Source organism: Phoca vitulina, unplaced genomic scaffold (genome assembly GCF_004348235.1).
Source record: "Phoca vitulina isolate PV1807 unplaced genomic scaffold, GSC_HSeal_1.0 scaffold15, whole genome shotgun sequence".
NCBI lineage: Eukaryota > Metazoa > Chordata > Mammalia > Carnivora > Phocidae > Phoca > Phoca vitulina.
In genome coordinates, this window is record NW_022589718.1 from 37,355,855 (window position 1) to 37,371,818 (window position 15,964).

Here is a 15,964-nt window from a genome sequence, read left to right on the forward strand (position 1 = left end):
AGGCTCACAGTTCCGTCGGGGAAACAGACATCTGCACAACCACCAAACATACAGGACACATTCTGATCATTTCCATAGACTACATGAGCAAGTGCTAACGGATTATGAAGGCCAGGGTGGTTGATCGTACTTTAGATAATAAGGGAAAGTGTTTTAGAGGGAAAGTCTTTTGCAAAAGCTTTGAAATTTGAGAAGAATGTAAACAGGCAAAAGTCAGCTACGGGGCTCCAGATGGAGGGGTGCAGGTGATGCAGGCATGGAAGCACGGTGACATGGGACGGCCAGGGAGCAGTCGTGGTCCCTTGTGGGCTATAGAGGACTCAGGAAAGAACTTACAGGAGACAAGGCAGGAAGTGGTTGGAGTCTTATCAGGAAGTACCTTCAATCCCATGCTAAGAAATTTGACGTCTTTCTCAGAGTGATTGAAGGTTATGAAAGCATTTTTATAAAAGGGTGTGACGTGATTGAGTGTGGGCATCAACATAGACTGCTGTCATTGTTCTCGCCAGTGGCCCCTGCTATCTACTCAGCTGACTAGTTACAACTCAGATATCATACCTGTAGGACTGGCTTCCCCCCCCAGGAAGAGTGGAGAGCCCCTATTGTGAGTGCGTATGGCAATCTGCACTCCCCATTTGGTGACACGCGTCCTATGTCAGCACTCCTCTGATGCACGCCGGACACCAGAGCTTGTTCCAGCCTGTCTGCAGTGCCCAGGATGCTGTCAGGCACATGCAGGTCATTTGTAATGTTGCTTTGAATCATGTTTAGGGCCGTTGAGGTCATAGTTGCACAGAGTGGATGAGAGCATCGGAAGGGGAAAAGATCTATTCAATAGCACAAGTGGAGGTTTCAGTTTGGCCAGGGCACAGGCAGTGCCTGGTTAGAACAGATGAGTGTAGCAGACATCACCGGGTTGCAAGCCCAAAACTTAGCATCTGAATAGATTTTGCATGCAGGTCTCAGGTCCAGAAGGTGTCTACAAGATGAGGGTATGTTGCACACTCTGATCCCTCCCTTGGATACACTGCTGTCATGACTGTTTTGGTGTGGCCAGGATTATACATCTGAGAGCTCGCCACTTACAGAAACCCGTAGGACATGGTGTGTCTATGGTCTAAACATTTGCCAAAAAGCTTAATGACCACCAAAGGCAGAGCTGAGGGGTGGGTGCTGGGGACATTTCTGGAGCAGGTGAGTGGTAATCTCTCTGGATTCCCTAAGGGGTTATTAAATTGAAGAGACACAAGATGTCCTGTCCAGGTTGTAAAGACATGGAGCTTTGGGAGAGTCCTTTCAGACCTGATTCCCTGGAGTTGTGCACATCTGTGTGCAGAGACGTTGGTCCTGGGGCACAAATGGAGCCACTGCTATTTTCCTGGCACTGATTCTCCACTCTTGCTTTGCTTTCCTCCAGTGCCATAAAAGTGTGTGATTTATCCTATAAAGATATTACCTAGACACAAACACACCCCAGCCTGGCCGTGTGACAGGAAGGGTTGCGTAGAGTAATGCTCACTTTGTGAAAGTTACTATTCTATTTATGTATCTGATGTGTGTTGAGCTTCTATTATATGCCCAGAACTTTGCTAGGTTTCAGAGAGATAATACAAGCTTCCTGTGTCACTGTCAAGACAACCATTCAGTAAATAATCACACAAGTAACCAGGTCATCACTCTGAAATGTCTGCATGAGAGGTTCCAGGAGAAGACGTTACCAGGGAGGAACAACTTCAACTTCACGGTCAAGTCAGGCTTCCCTGACAATGTGATCCATAATCTGAAATTTACAGGAGGACCAGGAATTACTAGGCAAGTGAAGAGGAAGGGGCACCAGGGTGGATGGGTGTCCTGGCTCAGGGCAAGAGAGCAGTATGTGCAAAGATCCCGAGGAAGGAAGGAGCATGGAGGGGGCTTTCCGTGGGGGGATTGAACCAAAGTCAAGCACATTCCAGTGTAGAAGCCAAGGGGAGGGTATGGAGACTGGAAAGATGAGCTGGGGATCTGAAAGGAGGACAGAAGGCTCAAAAGACTAGAAATCATTTTTGTAAACAGCATAGAATATACAAGGTGAGCACAGAACATGGAAAAGGTGATGACTGAAGACATAAGAATGGGTGAAGTTTTCAAGAGAGAGGAGAATAGCTATCAGTGTTTACTCCTGAGAGAATCTTCATGCATGCCTTGAGCAAAAAGTGAAGCCAGAGAGAGAGATAAACTGTCCAGGAGCGAGCAGACCTATGTGACAGCTAATCCTGAATGCCACGGGAAGTGGGAGAAGCGTCAAACAGAATGAACTGATTGTAATGAAAGAAAGAACGTTCTCACGGGGAGGTCTTCTTCTGTGGCATGCTTTTAAAGAGGCTATGGGTGGGCTGTTTGTTTGTTTGTTTCTCCCAGAAGGTAGATATGTGGGTGTAAAACTTTTGGGATCAATTTCTAGGAATCTCTCTATATAAATATATGACTATTGTGTTATATGAGTATCTGAGTGTGTGTGTATTTGTGCACACACACACAGACTTCTGCATATCTTCTTTTCATGAATTTCCCTTTGAAGAACTACCTTTAACTTCCATTGTTTCTTTCATCAAAGTCCAAAATAAGGCTTAGAATAGCAGTATGAACTTAACATATATTCATAAGAAAATGGCATTCCCTAGTAACACAAATAACACTCAATCAGAAACATGACATTTCAGAATCCCTTTGTTGTATCAGATTCTTCCATTTACTTTTCATAAAACAGAGATAAATAGAACACTACCCTCTGAATCATGTTGGTTACATGTCCACAAGAGCACAGGAAAATGTAAGGGCTTCTAGATGACTTTCTGTGGATGACAAGCAATCAGCTCTTTGAAGTAATAGGTTTATGAAACTCTTTAGGCTCCTTAGGGAGGGTGGGTAATTTACAGTCAGTGTTGATGGTATTAATGCTTTCTGGCTTCTTAGTCATCACAGTTAAAGAGGTTTAACTACAGAGAAACTCCCAGCAATTTATATGATGATTTTCTAAAGACATAAGAAATCTGGCTTAATGTCAAACAAGAGCTCAAACAGAGCTCTCTCAAGAACTTTAGCATTTCCAAATGCATTTCAGCAAATTATCTCAATAAATTGACTCCATGTTTTTCAAGTTATGTAAGTAAAATGAATGAGTCACAGACACAAGGCTATAATGTCTGAGAAGAACAACATGCTCAAATCCCTCATTTTATACTTGAGAAGTGTGGGGCTGAGGGAGGTTAAGTGGGAGAAGAAGTTGTGGACATATTATAAATAGAACCTTAAAATTTATGGTCAAGCTATTTGGAGAAAGTGGAACAGACTGCCCAGTTCTATTTTGGCTCAAAGAAGGTCCTCTTAACTTTAAGTACCCATGGGTCCCACATCTATTTTTACTCTTGGCAGCCGCAAAACCTTGTTGAATCTTTGAAAGAAATGAGTTTGCCAATGGATTAAATTGCCTAATTTGGCAATCTTGGGGGGAAGAGTGAGAACTACCATGTATAAAGGGACCGCTCAAAATTCTCACTGTGAGACTTTATGGGTTTCTGACCTAGTTTGAGATGCTCCAGAAATGAAATGCATCTAACATTCCCTCAGAAAGACCCTTTCCTGGCAGATCATGTTGAGGTATCCTTTATTTTTTTTAAGTCCAAATATATTTGAATCCCCTGATTTCTCCAGATAATTGTCCTGTGTTTTTACATGTCTAGGATAAAAAATTAAGAGTACATTAGACATTCTCAGCTAATAGACAAAGACATGTGTTGATACCTGTCACTATTAAATCCTTTCTCTGCAAAACATTTCTGCTTTGTATCTTATGCTCACTATGTATGTCAAGTCGAAAACAATTCCAGCAGACTTTGAAACATAGAGCTAAGAATGAAGGAAGACTTTTAAGAGAAACAAGCCAATGATGTGCATGTTCAATCACTGATAATTATACAGAGTGTCAAACTGAGATTATTGATAGGTTTAGAGTGATGACATAGTCTACTGAATGTCTTCTCTTTCTGGAGTCTTTTAGAATGAAATATATATTAAAAGTTTTGTTTTCCATTGCTGCCATAACAAATTGACACAAACACGATGGCTTAAATCAACACAAAGTTATTATCTTATGGTTGCAGAGGTTATAAGTCTTACACAGGCTCTGTTGGAATAAAATCAGGTTGTCAGTAGGGCTGTATTCCTCCTCAAGGCTCTAGGGGAGATGCAGATTTTTGCCTTTTACAGCTTTGTAAGGACCACCCACATTCCTTGGCTTGTGGACCCTTTCTCCATCTTCAGGGTCAACAACCATGGCGACAGTTCTCACATGCATCCCCTGACCTCCTTGGTAGGTTCTTTCTTCTCTCTGTTTCCCTCTTCCATTTTTAAGCATCTTGTTGATTACATTGGGCTACCCTTTAATCCAGGATAATCTCCCCTTGGTCTGTAACTTTATCCCACCTTTAAAGTCCCCTTTTTCCCATGTAAGGTGATGCAGTCATAGGCTCTTTGGATTAGGATGTGGGCAGCTGTGAGTGCCATTCTAATACCACAAAGGTATTCAGTTGAATTCTTTACCTCTACATCTTAACTAAATCATCCAAGTTCTTGGCAAATCCATTGTAACATCCACTGGCTTGTATATTAGCCAACTTCCTTTAAATCAGTGTGCAATGAAGGAACAATTGACTTTAAAATGTAAGCTTACTGTTAAATGATAGTTTTAAGGTTACCCAGGTTTGTGGAAAAGGACCAAAAAACTCACAATTCCAAAGAATGTCTTATATAGAACAACCACCAACTCCACACCCCAAAGAAAGAGGATGTGAATATTTGTTTATTTCCCACAGACAAATTAAGAAATCCATGCACATTAATCCACTCTGGAGTGTGACTTATTTGCATGGCTTGGCTCTAACCATGGGTAGTGAATTATATAATTATTACAAAGTCCTCACCTTTGATTCTGTGTAAAATGAATCTGTACAGAAAGTAGATATTTTTTTCGAAGCTAGTTACACTATCTTGATATACATCATCTAATTATCTATCTGCTCGGTATTTTGACAAATCACCTCATATATACCAAAGCAAGGGTCAGCAAACCGTGGTCCATAGGCCAATCTGATCTATAAATAAGAATGGTTTTTACATTGTTCAATGTTTGAAAAACCATCAAAAAAGAATAACAATTGTCTTTCTCTGACTGACTTAATTTCACTTAACATAATATGCTCCATCTATGTCACTGCAAATAGCAAGATTTCATTCTTTTTTATGGCTCAGTAATATTCCATCACACACACACACACACACACACACACACACACAACACACACACATTTTCTTTCTCTATTCATCAGTTGAGAGGTTCTTGGGGTCCTTCGCTACAGCCAAATAGTTTGGCTATTGTAGATAATGCTGCCCTAAACTTTGGGGTGATTTCACTCACATGTGTAATATAAAAAAAAAAAACAACAAATGAGCAAAGGGGAAAAAAGAGAGAGGTTGGGGGGCAAACCAAGAAACAGACTCTTGACTACAAAGAATAAATTGATGGGACCAGAGGGGAGGTGGTGGGGGGATGGGGGAAACAGGTGATGGGGATGAAGGAGTACACCTGTCGTGATGAGCACAGGGTGATGTATGGAAGTGTTGAATCACTATATTGTACACCTGAAATTAATATTACACTGTATGTTAGCTAACTGGAATTTAAAATAAAAACTTGGAGAGAAAAGAAAAGAGTAATATTTTGTTTCTCAGAAAAATGGCATGAAATGGAAACCTCTGTAAGTAAATTGTTGCTGGAACATAACCGTCCCCACTCTGTGGCCGCTTTTGTACTCCAGCAACAGATTTGGACAGCTGCAGCAGAAACCGCAGGACTAGTAAACCCTAAAATATGTCTATCTGGCCCTTTACAGATGAAGTGTGTTTATTAACACAAAACTGACATTTTTGGGGTGTAGGTATGTGAAACACGTGGGAGGTGAGGAGGGGATTTATTTACATGCATTGCTAATGTTAACACACCACTAACATGCAATCACACCCAGCTTTTGGGATCAGAACCACTCAAAAAGAACCTAATTAAGAAAAAAAAAAAACTTTAAGAGCCACAACAAATAAACATGGGATTCAGTTATGAAACTTTCAGTAAGTATACGTAGGTGAGCTGGATAGACTCTGGGTTTTTGAATCCAGAAGTTACTTATCTTCTGGTCATTGTCAGTATTTGGCAAAGAGGTAACGTATTTCCAAGAGAATCTGTAGCATCAGCTCCTCAAGGGAGACAGGTGGTGGGGGAGGGAGCTTTCAAACAAAATATCAGAATAATGAAATGTTTCCTGGAAGCAGCTGCATCCGATTTCAGCAGTCAAAGCTACATAAATCCAAGCAAATAGGCAGATCTGAGTTGTGTATTTCCTCTCACAGAAGATTATTTCAAACAGTGACATAAACACTGTTGCGATTGGTTACAGTCAAGGTTTGGCTTTTACATTGAAATGGATACTGCACATTTTTAAACCTGAGAGTTTAAATTGAACACCCCAACATCAGAAAGCTTGCCTACATATTTCATTGGATGCTGCTTTTCCTCCAGGTAATGGAGTAAGGAGGGAAACGCTCTACATACCCACCCGTGCCTGGTAAATCCCGTGCACAGAATATGATTTCCAGCCTGACCAAGCAGCTCTGGTGCTCACAGGGAAGCCCACCAAGGGCAGCACCAGTTTCAGCTACAGGCAAATTCCTTAAACATTTACTGATCACCTGCACTAATAAGCATCATTTTGAAAACAGATTTGGCAAAATTAATTGTACAATGCATAACCATAGGTGACATTTAAAATGTGCATCAGGGACATTTATACATGTATCGATATCCCTTTCAACCCCTTGGTGGAGGTGTTTTCAGGTCCAGTTGACAGACTGGCAAGTGGAGGTTCCGACAGTTCTTACAAGGCAGAACCATACACACCGCATTCCTGAGGCATCCCAATCCAAGGATCCTTCTGCCATTGGCCAAAACTGACCCTGCCGCTGTATTACCAACAGGGGGCAGCTTTACCACCTGGGAAGGCTTTCACTTCTTAATGACACAGGTTTTCAGTAGGAAGTAAATTACTCACTTTTTTTCTGACAACTAAAGCACACAGTGTAAAGTAGGATGGGAGCTTAAACAGCTTAGCCAGAGATGGTTTGTGTCTGATTTTGAAAGATTTAATTGTGTTTAATATACTGTTGTCCCCAAACATAATTTTATTTCATTTCAAATCGCTTTGACAGTGCTCGTCACCAATCCCCTACATGCTGCTCTTCTGCTTCCCGTGGGTAGGAAAGGCCCGTGCTGTGAGTTCTGTGGATGGGACCCGAGAAATATGGGATATATGCTATCCAGCATGATAAACAGTGTTTTTGAAGGCACTTCAGGTGAAACAGAATCATAAAGTGTTCAAAGAGTGAAAAGCAGAATGTTACCATTTGCCTATTTCTTGTCCTTTTATAATTCATTATGATTGAGGTCCTGATGAAAAGAAATAAGTGATCCAAAGAATATCTTCTCATTTATCCACCATTAATGAAGAAGAATAAAAATGTCAAGTGTCGGTGAAAGCCTTCATTCCATCAAGGGTAAATATAGCAGTGATTATGTGGACACACATGAAATTGCCTGAGTCATTTCAAGGTTTCAGTGCAGCTCATCAATGACCTCTGTCTTCAGATCTCAAAATAACGACTGTCAGTAGTCAATTTTAAAAGTGGGTTTGCTATAGGACAGTTGCTCTGTTGGTTTACAAGGGAGATTTTTTCTGGTTCTCTTTTCCAGGCTGACGGGCATGAACCTTCCTTCTCCTGTTATAAGTAGCAAGAATTGGTTACGACTCCATTTTACATCTGACAGTAACCATCGACGCAAAGGATTTAATGCACAGTTTCAAGGTAAGAATGCCCCGTTTTATGTATAAATAAAAAAAAAAGTAGAGGAAGATATTTTGGTTTTTTCACCCTCAAATTTTAGGAGTCTCTTGCTAGAGATAGAGCAAGAGATATAAGCTTGAAAATACCTTCTAGCTCTTTTTTGAACAATTAACTCTGGAAGTTTTACAGATACTCCTAGCAACTTCTCAGTAAAGCTTTATTACTTTGGCTGTATGTAATGTATTTTATTGTTTTACTTGAATTATTACTGAGTTTTTATCAATAAGTCAGTAAATATATACTAGCATTAACTTTAATTCATATACACCTAACCAGAAAATATCCATAGTTGTCTGGTTGTTTTCTTTATCCACTCATTAAAAATGGCACAGAATATAGGTTGCATGAATATGCATAAGTACATCATCCTATCACTTTCAGTTGTAAAATATATTCACAGTACATCAATCCAGCTACCTGCTTTAATAATTGACAGGTAAGTGAACATCAAAAGAAAAACACAAGATTTTTTTTTGTAGCTGAGTGAAACAAAGTCTGTAGTCACTAGTATGAAGGTTTGATTTTGAAGCTTCCTCTTTGTATCGAATTTCTAGTGTTTATACCTGGATAGTATTGTATCACTGCCCATATGTTTGTTGGGATTCTTTAAAGATTATGTATTTCTTTATTTGAGAGAGAGAGAGAAAGAGAAAGAGCAGGGGGAGGAACAGAAGAAGAGAAACAATCCTGAAGCAGATCCCTGCTGAGAGCTGAGCCCCACAGTAGGGCTCAGGGGTTCATTCCCAGGACCCTGAGATCATGACCTGAGCCGAAATCAAGAGTTGGGACGCTTAACTTACTGAGCCACTCAGGTACCCTGCCCATATGGTTTTAATAATTAATAATCCTCATCAATACCATAAAAAAGATTCAATTTATTAGGAGATCCATTGAAAACAATTCCACTTTGAATTTGCAAACAACAATATGACTTTGTCAGAAAGCAAGATGCACTCCCAAGCAAACTTCTCATGCTTCCCCCAAATCATGACTGTGAGAATATCAAGAGTTCAGTTAAGACCACATTCCCTAAGCACTTGCCACATGCAAGCCAGGACCCCAAAACTAGGAAATTATAATAACCCCCATGCTCCAGAATCTAGTAGTTCAGAAAGACAGTTTGCAAACAACCCCCATGAAAGGCAGAATGAAAACCAAAATCATGCTAGCCACTCCGGGAGATTTTAGTAATGTTCTAACAAGGGGTCTGAATGTGTCCTATCTGAAACACATTTTAAATCCCATAATGCCTTCATTGTGTCCTTTTGGACAAGAAGTAGAAAACTAAGAGTAATTTGCAGGAAATTAAATACAGATGGTGCTGAGGAGAGCACATGGAGGTGAGCAGATTTTATTTGCCACCTGTGTCCCTGGGGCATGTGAACCTTCACAGAATGTGCACGACTTAGAATGAAGGGCCAATTTTGTTTTACCAAAATGCATTTGATCCATCATCAGGAGCATTGCCCCTCTCACATTGTCTTCTGATGTGCCAGAAAGTTCTTCTTTTATCCTCTTTGACTGCAAATACAGTGCCTTCCAAGTTTTCTAGGAGTCATAGCAATTTGTTTCCTTTCCTGCAATCCAGACAAGGCTGATCACATTTTTCAGATGTGCCTCTATTTGCCTTTATCTTTTAAGGCCATATACTATATCTGTAGTCATAACAGGGTGCATATATAATCTATGATATTTATATATAGTGTAGAAGAGCACACTGGGTGTGAGAGGTGAGTTCACACAGGGACATGGTAGGTGGGGGTGTAAAGTACTCCATGCAGTCTTGTGGGAAAATCCATCTGAATTTTGTTATATCAATCCACATCCACAGATATATCTATCACTGACTTAGAACAATCATAAATTAATATTCAGAGAGCAAAGTGACTGATCAATAGGTAGGTAGGTAGATCAATAGAGCTGTTTCTAAACTGTTATTTGATCTCCAAAGGTCCTGAACCTGATTAATAGATTGACTTTGAACTACAGAAAAAAAATTTCTAGGTATCATTCCTCCAACCTGATCAATGAATTTGGCGTCTGTACCAGTGATTGGAAGAGAGGCAAAAAATAAAATACCAAATTTGAAGATGCTCCATATTGGTAGATATAAGTAACATTCTGGGTGGCAGAAAATTCTATTTTTTTTTTAAATTTTATTATGTTACGTTAGTCACCATACAATACATCATTAGTTTTTGATGTGGTGATCCACGATCCATTGTTTTCGTATAACACCCAGTGCTCCATGCAGTACGTGCCCTCCTTAATAGCCATCACCGGGCTAACCAATCCCCCCTTCCCCCTCCCCTCTAAAACCCTGTTTGTTTCTCAGAGTCCGTAGTCTCTCATGGTTCATCTCTCCCTCCAATTCCCCCCCCGCCTCATTTTTCCCTTCCTTCTCCTAACGTCCTCCATGCTATTCCTTATGTTCCACAAATAAATGAAATCATATGATAATTGAATTTCTCTGCTTGACTTATTTCACTTAGCATAATCTCCTCCAGTCCCATCCATGTTGATGTAAAAGTTGGGTATTCATCCTTTCTGATGGCTGAGTAATATTCCATTGTATATATGGACCACATCTTCTTTATCCATTCATCTGTTGAAGGGCATCTCGGCTCTTTCCACGGTTTGGCTATTGCGGACATTGCTGCTATGAACATTGGGGTGCATATGGCCCTTCATTTCACTACATCTGTGTCTTTGAGGTAAATATCCAGTAGTGCAATTGCTGGGTCATAGGGTAGCTCTATTTTTAAATTTTTGAGGAACCTCCACACTGTTTTCCAAAGTGGCTGTACCAACTTGCATTCCTACCAACAGTGTAAGAGGGTTCCCCTTTCTCCACAACCTCTCCAACATTTGTTGTTTCTTTCCCTGTCCATTTTTGCCATTCTAACTGGTGTAAGGTGGTATCTCAGTGTGGTTTTGATTTGAATTTCCCTGATGGCTGATGATGATGAACATTTTTTCATGTGTCTGTTAGCCATTTGTATGTCTTCTTCAGAAAAGTGTCTTTTCATATCTTCTGCCCACTTTTTGACTTGATTATTTGTTTTTTGGGTGTTGAGTTTGAGAAGTTCTTTATAGATCTTGGATATCAGCCCTTTATCTGTAGTGTCATTTGCAAATATCTTCTCTCATTCTGTGGGTTGCCTCTTTGTTTTTTTGTTTTTTTTTTAAGATTTTATTTATTTATTTGAGAGAGAGAATGAGAAAGAGCACATGAGAGGGGGGAGGGTCAGAGGGAGAAGCAGACTCCCTGCTGAGCAGGGAGCCTGATGCGGGACTCGATCCCTGGACTCCAGGATCATGACCTGAGCCAAAGGCAGTCGCTTAACCAACTGAGCCACCCAGGCGCCCTGCCTCTTTGTTTTGTTGACTGTTTCCTTTGCTGTGCAGAAGCTTTTTATCTTGATGAAGTCCCCAAAGTTCATTTTTGCTTTTGTTTCACTAGCTTTTGGAGATGTATCTTGAAAGAAGTTGCTGTGGCCGATGTCAAAGAGGTTACTGCCTATGTTCTCCTCTAGGATTTTGATGGATTCCTGTCTCACATTGAGGTCTTTCATCCACTTTGAGTTTATCTTTGTGAATGGTGTTAGAGAATGGTCGAGTTTCATTCTTCTGCATGTGGCTGTCCAATTTTCCCAGCACCATTTATTGAAGAGACTGTTTTCCATTGCATGTTTTTTCCTGCTTTGTCAAAGATTATTTGACCATAGAGTTGAGGGTCCATATATGGGCTCTCTATTCTGTTCCATTGGTCTATATGTCTGTTTTTGTGCCAGTACCATGCTGTCTTGGTGATCACAGCTTTGTAATATAGCTTGAAATTGGGCAACGTGATGCCCCCAGCTTTGTTTTTCTTTTTCAACATTTCCTTGGCGATTCAGGGTCTTTTCTGATTCCATACAAATTTTAGGATTGTTTGTTCCAGCACTTTGAAAAACGTCATTGGAATTTGGATCAGGATGGCATTGAAGGTATAGATTGCTCTGGGCAGCATAGACATTTTAACAATGTTTATTCTTCTGATCCATGAGCATGGAATATTTTTCCATCCTTTGTGTCTTCTTCAATTTCTTTCATGATTGTTCTGTAGTTCCTAGAGTATAGATCCTTTACCTCTTTGGTTAGATTTATTCCGAGGTAGCTTATGGTTTTTGGTGCTATTGTAAATGGAATCGTTTCTCCAATTTCTCTTTCTACAGTTGCATTGTTAGTGTATAAGAAAGCAACTGATTTCTATGCATTGATTTTGTATCCTGCCACATTACTGAATTGCTGTATGAGTTCTAGTAATTTGGGGGTGGAGTCTTTTGGGTTTTCCACATAAAGTATCATGTCGTCTGCGAAAAGAGAGAGTTTGACTTCTTCTTTGCCAATTTGAATACCTTTTATTTCTTTTTGCTGTCTGATTGCTGTTGCTAGGACTTCTAGTACTATGTTGAACAATAGTGGCGACAGTGGGCATCCTTGATGTGTTCCTGATCTTAAGGGAAAGGCTCTCAGCTTTTCCCCATTGAGGATGATATTCGCTGTGGGTTTTTCATAGATGGATTTTATGCACTTGAGGAATGTTCCCTCTATCCTTATACTCTGAAGAGTTTTAATCAGGAAAGGATGTTGTATTTTGTCGAATGCTTTTTCTGCATCAATTGAGAGGACTATATGGTTCTTCTCCCTCCTCTTATTAATGTGTTCTATCACATTGATTGATTTGCGAATGTTGAACCACTTTGCATCCCACTTGGTCGTGGTGGATGATCCTTTTAATGTATTGTTGGATCCTATTAGCTAGGATTTTGTTGAGGATTTTGGAATCCATATTCATCAGGGATATCGGTCTGAAATTCTCCTTTTTAATGGGGTCTTTGCCTGGTTTGGGGATTAAGGTAATGCTGGCCTCATAGAATGAGTTTGGTAGTTTTCCTTCTGTTTCTATTTTTTGAAACAGCTTCAGTAGAATAGGTATTATTTCCTCTTTGAATATTTGGTAGAATTCCCCAGGGAATCCATCAGGCCCTGGACTCTTGTTTTTTGGGAGGTTTTTGATGACTGCTTCAATCTTGTTACTGGTTATTGGCCTATTCAGGTTGTCAATTTCTTCCTGTTTCAGTCTTGGCAGCTTATAGGTTTCCAGGAAGGCCTCCATTTCATCCAGATTACTCAGTTCATTGGCTTACAGTTATTGATAATAATTTCTAATAATTGTTTCTATTTCCTTGGTGTTAGTCATGATCTCTCCCCTTTCATTCATAATTTTATTAATTTGGGTCCTTTCTCTTTTCTTTTGGGTAAGTCTGGCCAGTGGTTTATCGATCTTATTAATTCGTTCAAAGAACCAACTTCCAGTTTCGTTGATCTGATCTACTGTGTTTCTGGTTTCTAATTCATTGATTTCTGCTCTAATTTTAATTATTTCTCTTCTAATGCGTGGCTTAGGCATCGTTTGTTGCTTTTTCTCTAGTTCTTTAAGGTGTGGAGTTAGTTGGTGAATTCGGGATTTTTCTATTTTTTTGAGTGAGGCTTGGATGGCTATGTATTTCCCCCTTAGGACCACCTTTGCAGTATCCCATAGGTTTTGGACTGATGTATTTTCGTTGTCATTGATTTCCATGAATTGTTTAAGTTCTTCTTTGATTTCCTGGTTGACCCAAACATTCTTGAGCAGAGTGGTCTTTAGCTTCCAAGTGTTTGAATTTCTGCCAAATTTTTTCTTGTGATTGAGTTCCAGTTTTAAAGCACTGTGGTCTGAGAATATGCAGGGAATAATCTCAATCTTTTTGTATTGGTTGAGACCTGATTTGTGACCCACTTTGTGGTCTATTCTGGAGAAAGTTCCATGTGCACGTGAGAAGAATGAGTATTCTGTTGTTTTAGGGTGGAATGTTCTGTAAATATCTATGAGGTCCATCTGGTCCAGTGTGTCATTCAAAGCTCTTGTTTCTTTGTTGATTTTCTGCTTAGATGATCTGTCCATTGCTGAGAGTGGAGTATTGAGGTCTCCTACAATTAACGTATTGTTATCAATATGACTCTTTATTTTGGTTAACAGTTGGCTTATGTAGATGGCTGCTCCCATGTTGGGGGCATAGATATTTACAATTGTTAGATCTTCTTGTTGGATAGACCCTTTAAGAATGATATAGTGTCCTTCTGTGTCTCTAATTACAGACTTTAGTTTAAAATCTAATTTGTCTGATATAAGCATTGCTACCCCAGCTTTCTTTTGAGGTCTACTGGCATGGAAGATGGTTCTCCATCCCTTCACTTTCAGTCTGGATGTATCTTTAGGTTCAAAATGAGTCTCTTGTAGGCAGCATATGGATGGGTCCTGTCTTTTTATCCAATCTGCAACCTTGTGCCATTTTATGGGAGCGTTTAGGCCATTCACGTTGAGAGTGATTATTGAAAGATATGAACTAATTATCATCTGTTGCCTGTGAAGACGTTGTTTTTATAGATTGTCCCTGTAAATTTCTGTTGTAGATCACTCTTGGGGTCTTTCTCCTTTTATAGAACCCCCCTTAATATTTCTTGCAAGGCCGGATTAGTGGTCACGTATTCTTTCAGTTTCTGCCGGTCGTGGAACCTGTGCATCTCTCCATCCATTCTAAATGAAAGCCTTGACGGATAAAATATTCTTGGCTGTGTATTCTTCTCATGTAGTACCCTGAATATGTCTTGTCAGGCCTTTCTGGATTGCCAGGTCTCTGTGGATAGGTCTGACGTTATTCTGATGTTCCTCCCTCTGTACGTAAGGAATCTCTTCCCCCTAACTGCCCTTAAGATGGTTTCCTTGGTTCTAAGATTTGCAAGTTTTACTATTACATGCCGGGGTGTTGGCCTGTTTTTCTTGATCATGGGAGGGGTCCTCTCTGCCTCTAGGACACGAATGTTTGTTTCATTCCCCAGATTAGGGAAGTTCTCAGCTACGATTTGCTCAAATATATCTTCTAGTCCTCTCTCTCTCTCTCTCCACTCCCTCCGGGATTCCAATTATTCTGACATTGGAATGCTTCATGGTGTCACTTCTTTCTCTGATTCTATTTTCATGGATTCTGAGTTGTTTTTCCCTGGCCTCCTCTTTTCTCTTTTTATCTATTATATTGTCTTCCAGGTCCCTTATTCCTTCTTCTGCCTCACTTACCCTAGCTGTTAGATTATCTAGATTGGATTGGATCTCATAGATAGCATTTTTAAGTTCTGCCAATTCACCTTTCATTTCTGCCCTTAGAGACTTTATGTTGCCATTCATTGATTTCTCCATTCTAGCCATTATCTTCACAATTGCTAGCCTGAATTCCATCTCCGACATCTTGGTTATATCTGCATCCATTTGTAAATCTGTAGCATAAGTCATAATCTCTGAGTCTTTTCTATTTTGGGGGTTCCTCCTCCTAGTCATTCTGTTGATGGGTGTTTGAGGGAATGTATAGAGTCCAAATGATTGACCAGAACCTAAGCAAGATGCACCTGTTTTCTTGGGACCTTAGGGTTGCTGGCCTCTTGTTTTCCCAGCCCGTCTTCTGCGGGAGGGGCCTGCCACACCGTTACTCAGGCAACCCTGTTTGGGCGGAGTTGCCCTGCGCCCCTGTGGTGGGGGATGGGCTCAGCGGGAATCAGTTTTGGGGGCTTTTGTTCTCTGGCGGCTTTCCCTGGCTGCTTTCTGCATCTCTTCAGCAAGTCAGAGCAGAAGAGACAGTCTCCAACCCTCTGCCTCAGAGCAGAGAGACTGCAGTCTGTTCTTCAGTGAGCTCTCCAGGCCACGCTGTCTCTGTTTCTGTCCATGCTGCTATAAATTGTAGCGGCCTGGGTTGTGTGCCCCTCCGCAGCATCCCCAGTCCTGCCTCCAGGTCGGAGCACGTCTCTGCCCTTTGTGCTTCTAAAACCACCAGCCGCCCCCAGGTCGCCCACGTGACCCCACGCTCTGGGTTTCCACCCCGGGGGGCTGCCCTAAAGTCCT

The 15,964-nt window shown here is 40.6% G+C and overlaps 1 protein-coding gene across 2 annotated transcripts in view; it reads left to right on the forward strand.

Annotated features, from left to right (window-relative positions):
* The window catches only part of CSMD1 (CUB and Sushi multiple domains 1), a 2,006,418-nt gene that overhangs the window by 1,228,694 nt on the left and 761,760 nt on the right, over positions 1-15,964 (forward strand). For both annotated transcript variants that reach the window (XM_032413252.1, XM_032413253.1), the window contains exon 6: positions 7,838-7,950. In XM_032413252.1, coding sequence (XP_032269143.1) covers positions 7,838-7,950 — 113 coding nt within the window. The remainder of the gene's footprint in view (positions 1-7,837; positions 7,951-15,964) is intronic.